The 16688-nt window shown below is 50.8% G+C and overlaps 1 protein-coding gene across 1 annotated transcript in view; it reads right to left on the reverse strand.

The window, feature by feature from the left end:
- Positions 1–16688, reverse strand: part of ADGRB1 (adhesion G protein-coupled receptor B1) — a 238589-nt gene that overhangs the window by 130845 nt on the left and 91056 nt on the right. Inside the window, 3 exon segments of the mRNA XM_025208578.1 lie at positions 10761–10804; positions 12802–12904; positions 15619–15688. Coding sequence (XP_025064363.1) covers positions 10761–10804; positions 12802–12904; positions 15619–15688 — 217 coding nt within the window.

Consider the following 16688-nt stretch of genomic DNA (forward strand, 5'->3'; position numbering starts at 1 on the left):
ATATGTGCAAACACACTCCTGGATCTTCACCTCCCCCCACACACAGCCAAACACTCACATGCATATACAAACATGCACACAGATACCTAGACATGCCCACACACACACACCCAGACCTCTATGTGTGAACAGACATGCCCCCACAAATGCACATAATTGCACACCCATGCAGCACACCTTGTAGACACTCAAAGACCCACACAAGTGTGTGCCCAGAGAACCAGCACAACCGCAGCCATGCTGTCAGGCCCCTTCTGCAGCCTCTGAGCATGAAAGCTGTCCCCATCAACTTGGCCTTACACACCCTCCCTCCTCCCTGCCCTTCCTCCAAGCCTCGCTAGCCAGGCCTCCTCCAAGTTACTAATAGGAGCTAATTTATTCCATCCGGCAGCCAGTCACCAGCCCCTTCCCGGATGACACTTGGGGTCTGTGCAGCAAAAGGAGCCACGTGACCCGTAAGCATGGCAACCCTAATGAGGCCCATTTAGCTGGAGCGAACTGAGAGGCGAGACCCGAATGCTGGACACTTCCCAAGTGCCTCGGAAAAATCATCTTCCACCCCCAGAGCAAGAGCGGCGCTCGGTTTCCCCTTGATTTGGAGGGAGAGACTGCAATAGCGGCTGCAAAGCCTTGCAGACACCTCCCATAATATCCCCTGTGTGTTTGGGGGGTGCAGGTGCTCCATGCCATGCTGTTTGACATGCGAAGGAGGAAAGCCCAGTTTCTTCTGCCAGGCTGGTCCCAGGGACGATGCTGATGGTTGTTGGATGAGCAAAATAGGGGGCTTGAGGTTGCACCACCAAGCTACAAGGTGGGATGAGGATGCCCTTCTTTGCAGTATTTATTTCTGGCTTGCACTGTAAAGCATCCTACATGGTGCTAAATGGGTCCCCAGGGTGCCCCCCTCCAAAAGGGTCTTGGGAATCATCACTTTTGCCTGCAGCTCCCAGTGCATCTGGAGCTCCCTGTGGGCTCATTTACACAGAGACCCTCACATCTGAACTGGGTGCCTCCAAGCCCCCACACAAGCTCCTGAGAGCGGCAATGTTGGTAGCTGGGGCTGTGAGGCAGAGTTAGCTCAGGTGCATTCACCTCTGAACAGGAACAAACTTGTATTTCACTATATTATAGGGCCAGGAAGGAAGGGCAGAGAGAGCCCTTGGGAAGAGGGGTGTGCAGCACTTCCCCCCAAGCTCTTGGCTGTATCCCATGCCCAGAAGCCCCTTTCCCAGCCCCGATTTACTGACCAATATGGACCCATGCAGTGCACTAGCCCTGCTGCCCTGCAGCCTGGGGAGACATGTCCGGGGAGGCTGCCCCATCCCAGCCAGGCATGGACTCGCACCCATCCCCCCTCAAAGCCTCAATCTCCCCTGAATCTCTTCATTTTGAACTCTGGCCTTCAGTGGGAAACCACCTTCCCTCTCACCCCTGCAAGACCTCAGCTGCAGCACCCACAGCCCGCTCTGTGCTGTGCATAGGCAAGGAGAAGCACATTTCCAGATGGAGAAACCCATCCCCTCTCCAGTGAGCCCCCCGGCCTGGGCAGGAGCGGGTTGCAGCAGGGACAGTATCTCCTTCTAGGCAGGAAGCACTGCCCCTCACTTCACATATAGCCCCATTACTGGCTCTACAACTACTGAGGGTAAGAGCCACAGGGCTGAGCTTTGCCTGCTCCTCAGACATCCACCGACCTGCCAGAGCGCAGGACCTTCGCTCCCCTGTGATGGGCTGCAATCATACCTTGTCTCTACAAGGGGAGACTGCGGCAAGGAGGCTTGGATAGAGCCAAGGGTGGGGTACTTGGCTCTGACAACCACACTTTCCAACAGTCCTGATGTCCGCTAGCAGCAAGCAGAGCACGTGTCCTGTCCAAGCCAAGTTGCGGAGCCAGGAGACCGAAGGGCTGGCTGTGCTTTGTCTCTCCGATGCACCGCGATGGCAACCGTGAGATCCCGAGACAGCTCTGCCAACACCTCTCACCTTAGCCCACTGCATTTTGGGTCTCGTCTACCAATGTGCTGCAGTACTCCCCAACCAACCTCACCCCAAACCAATGCATCGCTTCCTGCTCCGCTATGCGGCTTTCCAAGACCTTGTAACGCCTCGTATTATTGCATACCCGGTCTGCTGCACAAATTGCCCGGCCACCCTCAGGACAGATGAGGAGACGAGTCTGCACTACTATTTAAAAAGACCCTAGTGGTCCAGGCCCTGCTCAGTAGGTCTGATTTACATCTTAGGGACAGATATAAACTCCAGATCTGGAACAGATTGGCAAGCTGTCTACCCTGGCAGCGGCACAAAGCACCCCGCTGTGTCACTCTGAACCCGAGGAAAACTTTCTTCCCAGTCCCAGCTGGTCATCAGGACATGGCCTGAAGGGGTAGCATTTGACATTTCTAACCTAGCCACCCACCGATGGTGCTATTCTCGTTCCTATACAAGTCTGACCCGATCTCACTAGGCATTGCTGGAAAAGGCGAGGCCAAATCAGAGAGGTGAAAGGGTTTAATTACTACCACAGCTGATCTTTCCCCAGGGAAGGTGAGAGCGCCCTCGAGTGAAAAGCCTGTGCTCCCATGGCGCTCTCCTTTTCAACAGGAGAGGATGCTTTCCAAATGTTTTTCAGCTTCCCATGGCTGTGCAGAGCAGTAGCTGCTACACCCCTCTCTCGCAGGGCAGGGAAATAGGCACAGACCAGGTAGGGTCTGCTACCCCTTTTAAGACTAAGCAGTCCTTGACAAACACCTCTGCTCCCAGGGGAAGGGATGACAAGGGATGTGGTAGAGCTGGCCCACATTTGGGTTCAAAACCCATCCTGCAGCACAGCTGGGCATTGCACCCTGAACCTAATGCCTGCTCCTCTGCTGCAATGGGGACATCACTGCCACCCCAGGGTCATTTGGCCCTTGAGAATAGACAAACAGACTATTTCCTTCTCCTTCCGCCCGCAGAAGCTGCTGTTTCACCCTGAGGATGCTGCCTGCATAAGAAGTGGGGGGGAAAGGAGGTGAAATGAAACCTCCACGATGCAAAAAAACCCAACAATGAACAGAAGCAAAGACAATTCCAGCCATCACCTCCCATCCCTGTGGAGAGCGACAACAGGGCAGGCCTGGGTTTTCCCCTGTGCTGCTAAGCAGCTAATAATCACTTCAGATGAATCCCACTGCAAACAAGCCAGACAAGCCCAAATCATCCCACGACTCCAACTTCCCATTTACCCAGCCGCTGCCAAGCTCATTCATCATCCTCACTGCACCAAACAAAACAGAAATTAGTCGGTGATCTTCTCCCCCCTGTGCTTCAAAGGCAAGGGTTGGGGGCAGGAGGTGAAAAGGGAGGGGAGAGGCGAGGACAGCCACCCAAATGGGCTGTGGTTCGTACATCAAAGTCCCCTTATTAATAACACAGGCTTAAATATCTATCTAAATGCAAATGAATGAACACGGGTTTTGCTTCTTTTTTTTTTTAAAGCGCCCTGCCTCACAGCTCTGTCTTGGGGAAGTGCACACAGAGATGACAACTGTCTGCTCTAATTGCAATTTTATGGTTCAACCCTCTGTGGCCCATGGGTTTTAAGTGGCTTTTAAAGGGCCACCATGTGTTTGAGGTGTCAGATGGCTGCTGTCCCTGGCAAGGATGCCAGCGTGGGGACTGTTTGGGTTTCCAAAGTCTGAAGTGGTACTTGGTAAGTCACCAAGTCTGCAAGCATAAATGAGGAGGAAGGTGAGCTGCTTGCAATAAGGAAGGAGCTTGGGTGGATGCTGGGCCAAGCTGTTGGACTAGGATGTGCCAAAAGAGGACACGTCTTTTCCCATCATAATTCTCCTTGTAGCATCTCTCCGGCTTCCTGATTCTGGGTCTGCTTTTCGGAGCTGACAGGTCCTGCAGACTTCAGCTAGAAGCCAGGCTGCTGAGTCTCTTGCCGTGTCTACCAATCCACGTCTTAGTGGGCATGTCCACATGTGTATTTACTTGCACCTAAACTTAATACACTTCTGCATAAGGCGCATTAAGGCAATTGAGGTGCGGGTCTACACATGGACGCGCTAATGTGCTGTAAGACGTATTAAAGTCAGGTACAAATAGCTAAGCCCCATTAGTGCACGTCCAGACATACTAGTGCGCATTAATGCCATTTGTATATCCATTGGCACACACTGTGCATTAGCACATCTACACCTGTGTTAATGCAACTTAACTATTCATGTCTAAATTTGATACCCGTGGTATGCAGGTATCAAACTGAGGCTCACATAGACTTCAATCGCCATTTTAAAGGTGCGTTAAGGGCATGCATGTGTAGACACACACCCTTAACGTGCCTTAAAAATGGCTGTTTTAGGCTAAGCCTGCTTAAAAGAGGCATGTGTAGATGCACCCACTGTGCCCAGAACTACAAAACACAGGGCAGGTAGGAGCCGGTTGGCAAGTCATGACATCTGATGAGCCTACGTACCCCCAAACGGGACCTCTCTCATCCCAGGGGCTTGTCTCATGCCAGCTTAAGGAGAGCTCTGTGCACAGAAGTGGAGGTACACTTGGACCCAGCAGGCTGGAGGCTGCGGAAACAGTCAGGAGCACACCTTTTGCCTCTGCCAAAATCCCTCTCGAGGAAACTTGGTGCTGCTTTGTGCTGCTTCTTTGTGAGCAGAGGACCCAGTCCAAAACCCGCTGAAGTCAATGCAACCCTACATGCTCCTTGGCATAGGGATAGGCATAGGCCGGCAAAGATGGGAATTACGATAGGGGAGGGTGCTCGCTGCTGCCATCTCTTGGCAAAGTATGCAAAGAGCTCGTCGAAGCATTATGGGGAAAGGGCCCCTGCTACCAGCTGCGGTGAGCTGAAAAAGCATGGCTACAAAACTAATTTGCATAATCATTCCACCTCCAATTAGCACTTGCAGGCATTGCCAGGGCTGAACACAGGGCACATCTACATGTTCATTAATGCACCCTGCATTAAGTTTAGTACCTGTAATGACAGGTAATAACTTAATGCACTGTTTTTGGCACTACTGCGCAGTAGTGCAGATGAACACTTTTTGTAGTGATGTTAATTAGACTAAATTTAAGATTAGAACGGATTTGCCCGCCACACTAATGTACAGCAGAATTAGTCTTCTGCGCGTTAAGCATCTCGTGTAGAGGTGTTAAGAGTCTGAATGAATGGCAAGTGGGGGATGAGCTGAGAAAGACAGGAAAAGTGCTCTTCTCCTGGACTAAATAACTGCATTTCTAGTGGGAAGGACTCAACAAAAAGGCCCCACATGCCACTCCAATAAAGACCTTGCAAAGAGGGTCAAGAGGCAGCGCCAAGCCAGGAGCCAGGCAGCTGGTAAGGGCATCCCTGGAGCTGAGCGAATACGAGAGGCAGCACCCGTACACCTAAACTCACTTAAGTTTTATGGCAGGAACTAGGTCAGGAATTGCTTGTCCAACAGGCTGGGCACAGAGAGCACCCCTGGGCTCTAGGGCTGCTTTACTCACTGGAAATGAGGGAAAGCAACAGGTTGGAGGGACACTGGCTCATCAGACTTCACAGGGGTTGGTTGGAGAGGGTGTGAAAGGATTGCACCTGCGAGGACAGGACCTCGTCTTATCCAGCGTTTTCTCCAGCTGACATCAGGTTCCCTAACAAATGTCTTCCTTGTTTCACCTTGTGACAATGATGTGGGTATATCACTTTTTTTGATGCTCTATGTTGAAGGTGTTTTTTTTTTGCTCTGGTGGGCAAAGGATTAACAGTTGGAGGGTAGAGGGATTGGGGGTGGGCTGGTTCATTGCATCTGCCCTCTGGATGTTGCTGGAAAGGACCTTTTCCTGAGGATGCCCAGCCTTTTTAGAAGCCAAGGGGAGGAGATATAAGCAGTGGAGCCGGAGAGGGCACGTGCACGTGTGCATGCACCTGCCAGCCTGTGGTCTGCTGGAGTCCACTGACGTCTGCCCCTTGGAGGCTGCAGCTAAAAAGGCTGGACCTGTGGGGCAGAGGCAACCTGCTGAGGACCAGCAGAGGAGCCAAAACCTCCAGGGACGAGGGGAGTTTACCTGTAGAGACAGCGGCAACTCCCGCCTGGCAGGGACCCGGAGGAGCACCGTGAGGAGACCAGGGACCTCGCTGGTGCTGGAACCAGCTGGGAACCAGCAAGTGAGCACAGGGCAAGCATGAGAGTGAAAAGAGAGGTGTTAATGTGTTTAAAACCTGCGTTTTATGTTTTGTCTTCTCCAGTTGCATTGTAGCATTTTCCCCCCTAATTATTACAGTTGGCCTCTTTTATGTGGCTGTCCTTTGAATTGGGTATTTCACCTCAAACAGGGTTTGCACCTTCCTGGCCTTGGCCAACTTGGGCTCCTGTCACACACATACATACTCTGAGCTCACAAGTGAGGAGTACTGTTGCTCAGGGAATGAGGAAAGGTACCATATTTGCTGACATATCGCGTGCCCCAATAAATGGAGAGACGGGAAGACAAGATGACAAAGAAATGATTTTTTCCCAGAATTACAGCTACATACAGGAGGGACAGAGCCTAATCTTCAGCTCACTCGTCCTCCCTTTCTGGCTCAGGCAAAAGCTACAGTTTTAACCCTTTTGCAGCTCTCGGATGCTCAGCCAAAAGCTGAAACCGTAGCTGCTGCTGAAGATCTAGAATTGTGAAACAATAGTCTGCAGGGCAGTCAAACAGGAGAAGAGAGACCAGGACTAGCTAACAGAGAGCAAATTTGCTAAAGAAAGGATAGCTTGATTAGTGGAGACCATAAAAAACAGAGTGCTTAGCACCTCCTGCATGAAGAGCAATTATCAGGAATCAAACAGATTGCAACAAACCATGAAGTCCAGTGATTCCCTTAGTCCTGCCTGAATAGAAATGCCACTTCTGCTATTGTAGACAGAAATTCAGATTCCCCACTGAAGCACATACCCCAATTTTGGAAGGCTGATTTTTTGGGGGGGAAAGGTGTATAGTATGTGAGCAAATCTAGTATTCACTTTTACTCAGGCTTTGGGGTGGAGGCTTGAGCCAAAAGGATTTGTAAATTTGAAGATATTTGAACCCAGCCCTTCATGCAGCCAGCAACACCTGGTAGGTGGGTGACATTTTGGGGACCCTCCGAGATAATCGGAGTTGGCTGTCCTCACAAACATAACCACGGGAAATCACGCATGTGGGGAAATAGCATCCCATTCCCCATAGCACCTCCCAATTCATGCCCCTGACTATGTGTCAGGGATCATTTACCACACAGACTGCAAGGGAAGTAGCATAAGGGGATCCCTTTTGCACCTGCTGCTTGCAGGGACAACGGTCCATGACCTGACCAAGAAACCAGAAGCAGCAGCTGCAGAAGAGTGGATTTCATCACCTTTTGCTGCCTCTGGTATTTTCTTTTCCTTTTATGCAACCTTCAGTCCTGATCAAAATGAGAATCATAGAAAAGTAGGGCTGGAAGGGACCTCAGGAGGCAACATCCACTCCAGCCCCGTGCTTGAGGCAGAAACATCCCTATCCAGATCATCCCCTACAAGTCTTTGCCTAACCTATTCCTAAAACTACATACAAAACCCTGTCATGCAAGTACAAGGCACACAGACAAAAATACCAAGATTACTTTATGCTGTTGCAGGTAAAGCAGAGGGATGAGGGTTCCCTTTTGCAGTAGACGGGTGAGCGCTAAGTGCTGCGATCATAGCCTTTGCACTCAGTGGGTGCATCTACATGTTCATTAACTGCACATTTAGTTTGGGACTTGCTTAATGAAGTACTAACTAAATGTGCAGTAATTACAGTTATTCCACAGTAGTGCCGGCACATGGGTTTTTTGTGACGTTTACTGTGCAGTAGCCTAATACGACGTTGCAGTAGCGTATCAGCACAGTTTTTACACAGCATACTACTGCACCATTTTATAAGCATCTCGTGTAGACATTCCCAGTGCATTTAATATCAGCATACACCTAACTTGGAAAATAGCGGCCATACAACTCACGCACCCGGTAGCAGAGACAGAGACATGTAGAGACCCCGGTTCCAAACAGACAACAGCTTTCCAAAGTGGCTGTCCCAAACTCATAACACATCCCAACACTCAGTTCAAGCTTGGGATGAGCATTCAAACTTCGAGGACACAAAAGGACTTCGGGAAATGCTCCCAGCTGCACGGCTTCCCCTTCATCAGGCTTTCTCTACCAGCACTGATGGTAAAAAACCAGCTTGCAAATGTTCTGCAAACAGCTTTCCCCCACCTTTTGCCAAAGCAGCGCCCAGAGGAGCAAAGCGAGCTCTGGAGCTTCTTCCAGCAGAGTCGCTTGGGAGATTTTGACCAGTTTGGATCTGAAATGCTGCCAGATAAGAGCACAAGCATCCGAGTATACTCACGCCCCTTGCAGCTCTGGACAGAAACCTCCTGCAGGACGGCAGTGAATCAGTATGAGGTTGTGCAGCACGCTGCCGACAACAGAGAGCTTGCAGAGAGCATGAGCTTTGCTCTGAGTGACTATCACCTCCTTGGATGCCACAACACAGCACTGATAGGATTAAAGTGGGAAAACCCTACTAGCATACCAGGTTTCCAAAGCTGGTATGGACAGAGCAGGCTGCCCTGGTCCTACTGTCCAGCCAACAATTGTCTGAGGCACCTGGATGGACCCTGGCAGCTTGTATCTCACCAGAGCACTACAATCTGCCCCTACTTCCATGTCTGTCTGTGGTTTAATCAGTTTCTAGACCCACCACCTCTTTCTAAGCCCTGCCACATTGGTCCCCAAGTCAAATGCGGCTTGCACAGACATCTCAACCCACACACAACACCCCTTGAGCCCTCAATCCTCTTGATGTCAGGCCCACATCCATGCTCCTACCCATGCCAAGAGCAAGCTCCTTCCAACGCTACACCTTGCACATCTCTTCATGCACATGCCCTTGTGTGATTTGGGGGAAGGGCTCCTTTCACCCCCACTTGGTCTTCGTCCCAGGATGTTAGCTGTGTGCAAAGCAGCTGCTAAGCTCTGGATGACTTTCGTTGTAGGATCAAGGAGCTGGGGAGTGGGAAAGACTTGCTTCCAGCCCCTGCTTTTGCTGCCTGGCTCGGGGCAGGGTAGGGAAATGATTCACTCCCAGTTGCAGGCTGAGCATCTGCCACTCAGCTCCTCCATGACCTCTATTTGGGATGCTCGTGCCTCGAGACAGCCTGTGGGCTCCATCTGGTCCCCGGAAACCTGCTGCTATGCTCTCCTCTTATCAAGCACCTACACCCAGACCCATGAACATGCCACAATATCAATGTTCAATCCCAAGGGCAGGCCCTGCTCCCATCATCCCAGCCTGCTTTCCTCAGCTCTGCCGTCAGGGACGCAGGAGTGATTTCACAACCATGAAGGGATCACTGGCTTCCTAGGCTTCATCCTATGCTTTCATTTGTGCCAGGCTAAACCCTGCCCAAAACAAATCATAGAAGTTGAATAAAAATATGCCTGTAAATAGATGACTTAATGGAAGAAAAAGATAATAGTAGCAATAATTGTCGTCATCCTCCCCGCCACCGCTGCGGATGCTTGTATTAAATTTGCAAAAAACCCAAGGAGTGAAAATTATTATGAACAGGAAACCAAACTGACTCGTCCCCCCGATGCAAAAAATAAACAGAGAGGCGAAATAGCAAAAAGCACCAGTAAATCCAATTGCTCTGATCCTGGCTCGGCCCATTCACAATGTTAGGCAGCTTTTTCATGCCCCCGGCTCCTTCTTAGAATAAAGATGCTGAGACAGTCACGACCCCTCCATCTGTAACGCTCAGTCCCATTTCCCCACGGCAACTCTTGCACTTGTACTTCTTAGTTTTGCTGGTCATCAACATAGCTGGAGATTCAAAAAGCATCTCTGCTAGGGCTACTGACAACAGGTGCCATGAGGAGAGCCATCATATTGAGCCACTGTCTATGCTACTTCAACATCAAGGCCGTATTTCTCAAAGCAGCTCTTAATTATGGACGTCTTCCTTTCAGGCGCCCACCTTGAAAGGATTTCCCGAGGGTGAGGAGTGTGTACGATTTTAATCAAATTCAATGACAGCGGCAAGTGCTTTCCCCATTTGACCATCAGCTGCAACCTCCCTTGGTTGGGATCCCAAGAATGGAAACACCCAAAATTTAAGGCGACTTTGCAAAAAGCTGGTTAGCACCCGGATGCCCTGCAACACACATACACAATGGCCAGCCCAACGCATAGCCCCCACAGATGCAAACACGTGGTTATAAACAGGTAGTGGACAACCTGCGTGATGGGCAGCACTTATACTGAGACTTCTCCCCTTCAAATAAGACGATACATTTCCTATTCTTTCTTCCTCCTCAGCTAGTAAGATCATCCATCCATTGAAAAACTTCCTACAGACAGTGCAAAAGAACCAGCTACTCACTACCCCAAAGTCTGTAGGACGCAATAGCATCTTCAGATCCGTGACAATCAACTGCGTGCCTAGTAGAGAAGGTAGCAGCCAGTGCACCGTGACTGCCTGATACAACCAGTGCAAATAGATATTGTTGAGGGAAGGGAGAATGACCTTGTCTTCCCTTGGGAAAAGAGTAAAGGGCTACGCCTGAAGCAAAGACGGACACAGGAAGGAGATGCATGGAGATAAGAAGGGGCCGGGACAGACGGACACATCATCACCTGCCTCCTGCAACAGATACCCCCAGCCGAGTCCCAAAAGCTACCATCCTTCAGAAAGCCAATGAAAACCCCGCTCGACTCACACATAGGTTTCATCCCACAGGATGCAGGTCTGGTTGGTGGTTCCCTGGGAGGAGAGAGAGAGAGAAAGAAGAAAGAGGGAGAAGCGAATTAAGAGCATGAGCATCAGGAAACTGAATCACTAATTAACCTACTGCTGGTTCCTGCATATCAGCCTTTTACCCTCTGAACAACCATGTTTCACCGTGGATCAAGAGGCAAAGGAGAGGCTGACTGCACTCTTTTCCCCATGATCAGAGCAGCAAGGAGGGGGTTGGACTCCGTGGGCGCATCTACACATGAAATGAATGTGAAGCAATAAACATCGGCACAGATCATGCCGGAGTTTACTGCTTCCAGGCGCAGTGTCTTCACGTGCATCCAGGATTACAGCCTGTTGAGTCATGGCAGCACAGCCCTACCTGGCAGGGGGCTCAAGGGGTCATCCTGCCAGCCCAGGGATGCTCCTCGCCGGCCCAACATGCTGTGGAGGGGCTGGTTGGGGCACAAGGATCCTCCACTGCAGGGCTAGCTGGCAGGCAGCCCCCACAGGGTAGCATCCTCATGCCCCAGCCAGCCCCAGCCAGCCCTCTATATGTGCGTTGCAGCAGCATTTACTCCGCTGCAGAATAGTATTTGTATCTGGCAGTACTATCCTGTGACAGAGTAAATTAATTTACTCTGGCCTAATAGTGTCGCACATGTAGACGCTGATGTTTTACTGAGGAGCAAATTAGTCTACTCCACAATAAATATCATGTGTAGACACACCCAGTGTCTGATGGACCTTCCCCAGCTCTAACTACTGACACTCTTCCTGCTTCCATAGGTGGAGAGACTAACGAGGCCAGGCCCTTGGATGCAGAGGAAGCAAGATCACATGTCACATCTCTGCATGAACCCAAGAGATACCAAGGCCCTCCAAGGAGACGTCATGCATCCTCAGGAAGCCAGCGGGAGTTTTGTCATTAGCTTCAAGAGGAGCTGAGTTAGGCCAGCACTGAGCACTTTTGAGTATCCACCCTGAAAGTTTAGAGTGAAAACAAGATGGGACCCATAATCACATGGCAGAGGATCAAAATGAAATCCAGATTATGTAACTAAAAGTGCAAATGTGCTCTTAGGTGCAAAAATACTCATTATGAGAGTCCAAAGAGTGACTAGGAAGCCAGTGCTGACCTCCTTGAAGGCATCTGTAATAGCAAGAGTAATGTGTACAACTCTAGCAGCCCCTAAAGTTTGACAAGAGCTTGGCAAACATGAATGGAAAAGGTCTCCCCTTTTGTAGCAGGCCTCATGTACCTCATCTGATACATGGGGAAACTGAGGCACAAGCAGATCTGATTTGTTTGAGGGTGTGACCAGAGGAACACACATTCTGGTATAATCCACATTTTTTTTGGTACAATAATATAAATCGCTCCCAGATCAGGAACAGACAGATGAGCAGATATCCCAGGGCAGCTTACCCAGTAGGCAGCTATCACAATGCCTTGCCACGAGGTAGCAAGTAATACTGAGTGTGCCTTGAGCAAATGCTTATCCTGGGATAAAGGGCAGGCACATGACACCTACACCACAAACTTTCAGCACTGGCATTTTATCCCTGATGCTCTCAGGGGTAACTTTCCACCAATTTAGGCAAACTTATCTTGGTTTAGGGAGTTTCTATAGTTTGTCCGCTACTTTTTTCATCAGTGTAATACTGGTTGTATTGGAATAAATACAACCCAATCGGTTCATACTCAAAGGTGATGTCACCCAATGAATCGGTGTCAAATACAGGGACAAAAATGCCTGCTATCTGAGTCCCATTCCCCTGTGTAATAGCGATTCTGGGTGAATTAGCAAGCCAGGCTCCCTGTGGAGCCTCCAAAAGACTTACTGTATACACTGAGAAATGCATGTTAGCAAGATGCCAGTGCCAACCTGATTTCACTGTAGCAAGCCTGGGTGGGGAGATGTTAAAGGTCCCCGTGGCCATGTTCAAAGCCTACCCGGCCCTGTAGTATCCATCAGGCCGTGGGACACCAGGCTATGGTAGCACAGGGCAGGGGGACTTACGTTGTACAAGTGGGAAAACTCGATCTCCAGAGAGGTGACGAGAGGCTGGGGAGAGGGCTTCACCGTCACGGAGATGACTTTGGAGTTCAGCACCGTTGTGTTCCTAGGGGAAAAAGGAAACCAGGTCTTTCTTTAACCAAGTTGTGGAGAGAAAGCTCCGCTAAGCTAAGTGTAACCCTAGTTAAGTTTGAGAATATATGGACCTGCTTTCTTTATAAGTCAGCAGAAGGGCATTTGCACGCTGAAAGTCTCCCTGTGCTTTTAGGTGTGTCTGCCCGTTGGAGGAGAGACAGCACAAGGCTCCTACAGCCACCTGATGCAGGGGCACTGAGTGCATTTTCTGTGTCCTCACCTCCCCTACACCTCTACCTTTAACAACACGTCTCCGCCTGGCATCACAAAGGCACCTCATTGCATTCACCCACCCCTCTCCCTATGCCCAGAAAAAATGGGTCCGTATCAGTGTCCTCATATGAGAAATGGAAAGACCTGACTCTTTCACACTCTGGGGCAAAAAAAAAGGAGGTGATAAGGCCCAGATTTCCACCCGGGGCTGGTGATTTTCAAGGACCTTAAAGGGCCTGAATATTTAGCACTGCCTGAAAATTAGGCAGCTTTGCATTGCCCCAAGTGAATCCTCAAAAATAAACCTGGGGCTAAACCACAGGTTTTACAATGTGAGGCTGACACATGGGGTGATGTTTTTAGCTTGGTGGATACAGGTTTTGGGCTGCATCAATTGAAGCATTAGGTGCAAGATGCAGGAGGCGATAGCACCTGTCTACTCGGCACCGAGGTCCTGGCTAGAGGGTCTTGTCCTTCCACTCAGGGTCAGACCGATCTCCACAGATGGGGTCAGATGGGGTCGGGAAGGACTTTTACCCCATGGTCAGATGGGTATGAACTGTGGGGGTTTTGCCTTCCTCTATAGCGGGGGACGTGGCCCTCTACCTGGGACCTCTCAAACATACATTATCCACTTTTTACAGAAGCAAGACATCGGCTGCTGTGATCCCCTGCTTTACCTGTAGCCATGCCATGCCGTGGTCTCCTGCTTTACCTGTAGGATGTTATGTCTGTGTTGTGCCAGGGTTGATGTTAATCTTACCTAGCATTTAAATTAGCATTTGTATGGGATGGCTCAGATAGGGAAGATCGTGCCTCACACTGGGGTTGGACTTGTTGGCCCCTGAAGGTCCCTGGCATTGCACCCATCATGGCAAGTGACCCCACGATTCATGGCTACATGCTGTGGTTGGCCTGGTTTGGTCTCTATATTAGGGGTGTCAGGTCCCTAATATAGAGAGTCTACACATTACATGACACTATCCTGTCTGTCCTTCCACCCCCGCCAACAACACCGGAGGCCAAGGGCATCACTGGCAGGGCTATCCATCCCTCAAAGACTGGACCACCTCTGACACCAAACCTAGCCGGGAAGCCCGGGACTGAAGAAGCAATTGAAAATGGATCAATGCGAGGCAACATATAATTAACCTGCAACGCTCACCGGTGCCAGAGATAACGGAGCTAGATCAATAGAGAGCAGGCATTTATGAATAAGAGCCCCAGCGGCGGTGACAGGGGTGGAAATCTGCAGTGACTCCATTTGTTCCCATACTTTACTTGGGCTTGAGTACCACAACCTGCTCCGTAAGCCCTTGTGCTCCCAGGAATAGGCGACCACAATTTACAGTCAGGCATTTCCCCTTGTAAGGGCTGTGCTATTAGGTAGGATCCTAGGGCACCTTCTCCCATTTTCACACACCATGCTTCTTGATGGATGGGCCGGGGCTTGGTTTCATCCTGCCTTCCAGACAGCCTCAGGCAAGTCAGGGTCATGCATTGTTTAAAGGGGGACTGTCCTTAATTAAGGAACGACTTAAATCGGAGCCCATGGGAGGCCGCGGCAGCAGAGGCGCTGGCACTGAGGCTGCCGGTTATCAGTGCTCATTCACCGCTTGGCCAATGAAAGCTGAAATACCTTTGGATCATTGGAGCCAATGATGTTTATAGCCCTTCCAATCTAATTCCCAGTGCTGTAATGGAAGATATTACTGAATACAGTCCGTTTGCTTGCTAATTCCTCTCTCTGCTCCTGCCTACCCTTCCTGCCTTCACCGGCGCTAAATCTGGAGGTATTTAAATGATTATCAGCGAGCAGAGATGCCCCGGCGTTTACAGTAAATGGGCTAGGGCTAATCAGTGCAGAACAGATTTAGAAGGTGCCTTAGGATGCTTAATTTACTGCCTCAGTACCAGCCATGGAAAAAAAAAAAAAAAGAAGCAGGAAAAGAAAAGCCTTTGCTGAACACAAAAGCCTGCAAGCCCCGAGGTGGTTTGCAGAGTCCTGGAACGCCGCAGACATGTGCAGCCATCCATGGCGCGCCGCTCCCGGAGCTTGCCGGGCACGGTAACTCTCTCGAAAAAAGCAGTACAGCAAACGGCTCCTCCGGGAGGGTGGGGGAAAGGGGCCGGGGGTCTGAGCATGCAGCCCCTGGTCTGCTAGGAATGCAGCACCCCAGAAACACTCGCAGCCGGGAGCGAAAGGAAGGGGCGGCGGGAGGCTGGCTGGGGATGCGGATGCACCCCATTCTCGTGTCGTAGGCTTCATCCTGCATGATGCTGAGGTCCCTCAGCTCCCATCCCTATCAAGAGAGCGTTGAGTGCATGGCATTGCAGCGTGCTATTTGGTTACCGTTCAGGCACGGGCTACCAACAGGAGCAAGGCCCTAGAGGATCCCTGGATGTTGAGCTGAGACTGAGGTGGGCATCTGGAAGGGGAAGGAGCGGTGAGTCGCACCCAGCCCCGCTTACCTCTGGAGGGCGAGGATGCTCCCGACGTTCCTGTACACCACAGTGCCCACCACGAAGTTGGACAAGTCGTCTGTCTCGGGGAGCGACAAAGAGAAGGAGGGGAGAAAGACAGCAGAACTGAGACCATCGGGGTGCAAAGGGAAGGGGGAAAGCATGCCCTGCCCTGCAGCACTGCAGTGGGGAGAGACCCGGAGCGGGTTTTGCAGCGGGTCCCCATCCACTAGCAATCCTCTCTCTTTTAGGGTCTTCGGTAGGACTGTGATCCCCAGGGTGGAGAAGGGGCAGGCCTAGAGGCAAGGAATGGGGGGAAGGAGGATGACCCCATGCAGGACCCAATGCTTCTTAAGCAAGACCCCACTCCCCACTTGGCTCAGAGGGACTCGTTACCACCCTTTGCAATCAGTGACAATGAGCCTTGAGGGACCGGAGCTGCACCAAGCCGACACACACAGCTGAAGTGGGGGAGGATTTTTGACATTGCCCCAAATGAAGACCTACAAGACTGCAACCTGTGTTAACCCCTCCTCATCCTTCACCAAAGGGCCTTGTGCGCTATCGGCTGAAAGGGCGTCCATCATGGCCAACCCTAAAGCTGCCACGTATGGGTCTACATGTAGTGGAGAAATCTAAGCCACCCGTATGGGTAGTTACTGCGCCGTGCTTGAGTACCTCCAAAAAAAAGTACTAAAACACGGTAGCAACATCTTCGTATGGCGACGTGACGATGCACCCAGTGCAAGCAAAAAGGGCCCTTCAGATCTAACCCTAGATGGGCCTCAGATTGGTTTGAGCCCCCTTGAGCAAGTTGCTGGACCCCTGCTTCTGCCTCACACAATCCAGCCGTGAAAAGCAAGGGCTTCCCTGCTGCCTGGCTCCCACCCCTGAGCAGAACGACCATGGGCACAGCAAGCCCCCTGAAAATGCAGGACCCACCCCCTGAAAATGCAAAGGGATCTGAGTGCAGGAGGCACGCCGGTCAGGATTTGTGGCTCCGTTAATGCCCTCACTGTCCCAGATTATTTATAGGCACGTGCAAAATGACCCCAACAAGGCATCTCGCCTGGAAGAGC

Source organism: Alligator sinensis, unplaced genomic scaffold (assembly GCF_000455745.1).
Source record: "Alligator sinensis unplaced genomic scaffold, ASM45574v1 scaffold326_1, whole genome shotgun sequence".
NCBI lineage: Eukaryota > Metazoa > Chordata > Crocodylia > Alligatoridae > Alligator > Alligator sinensis.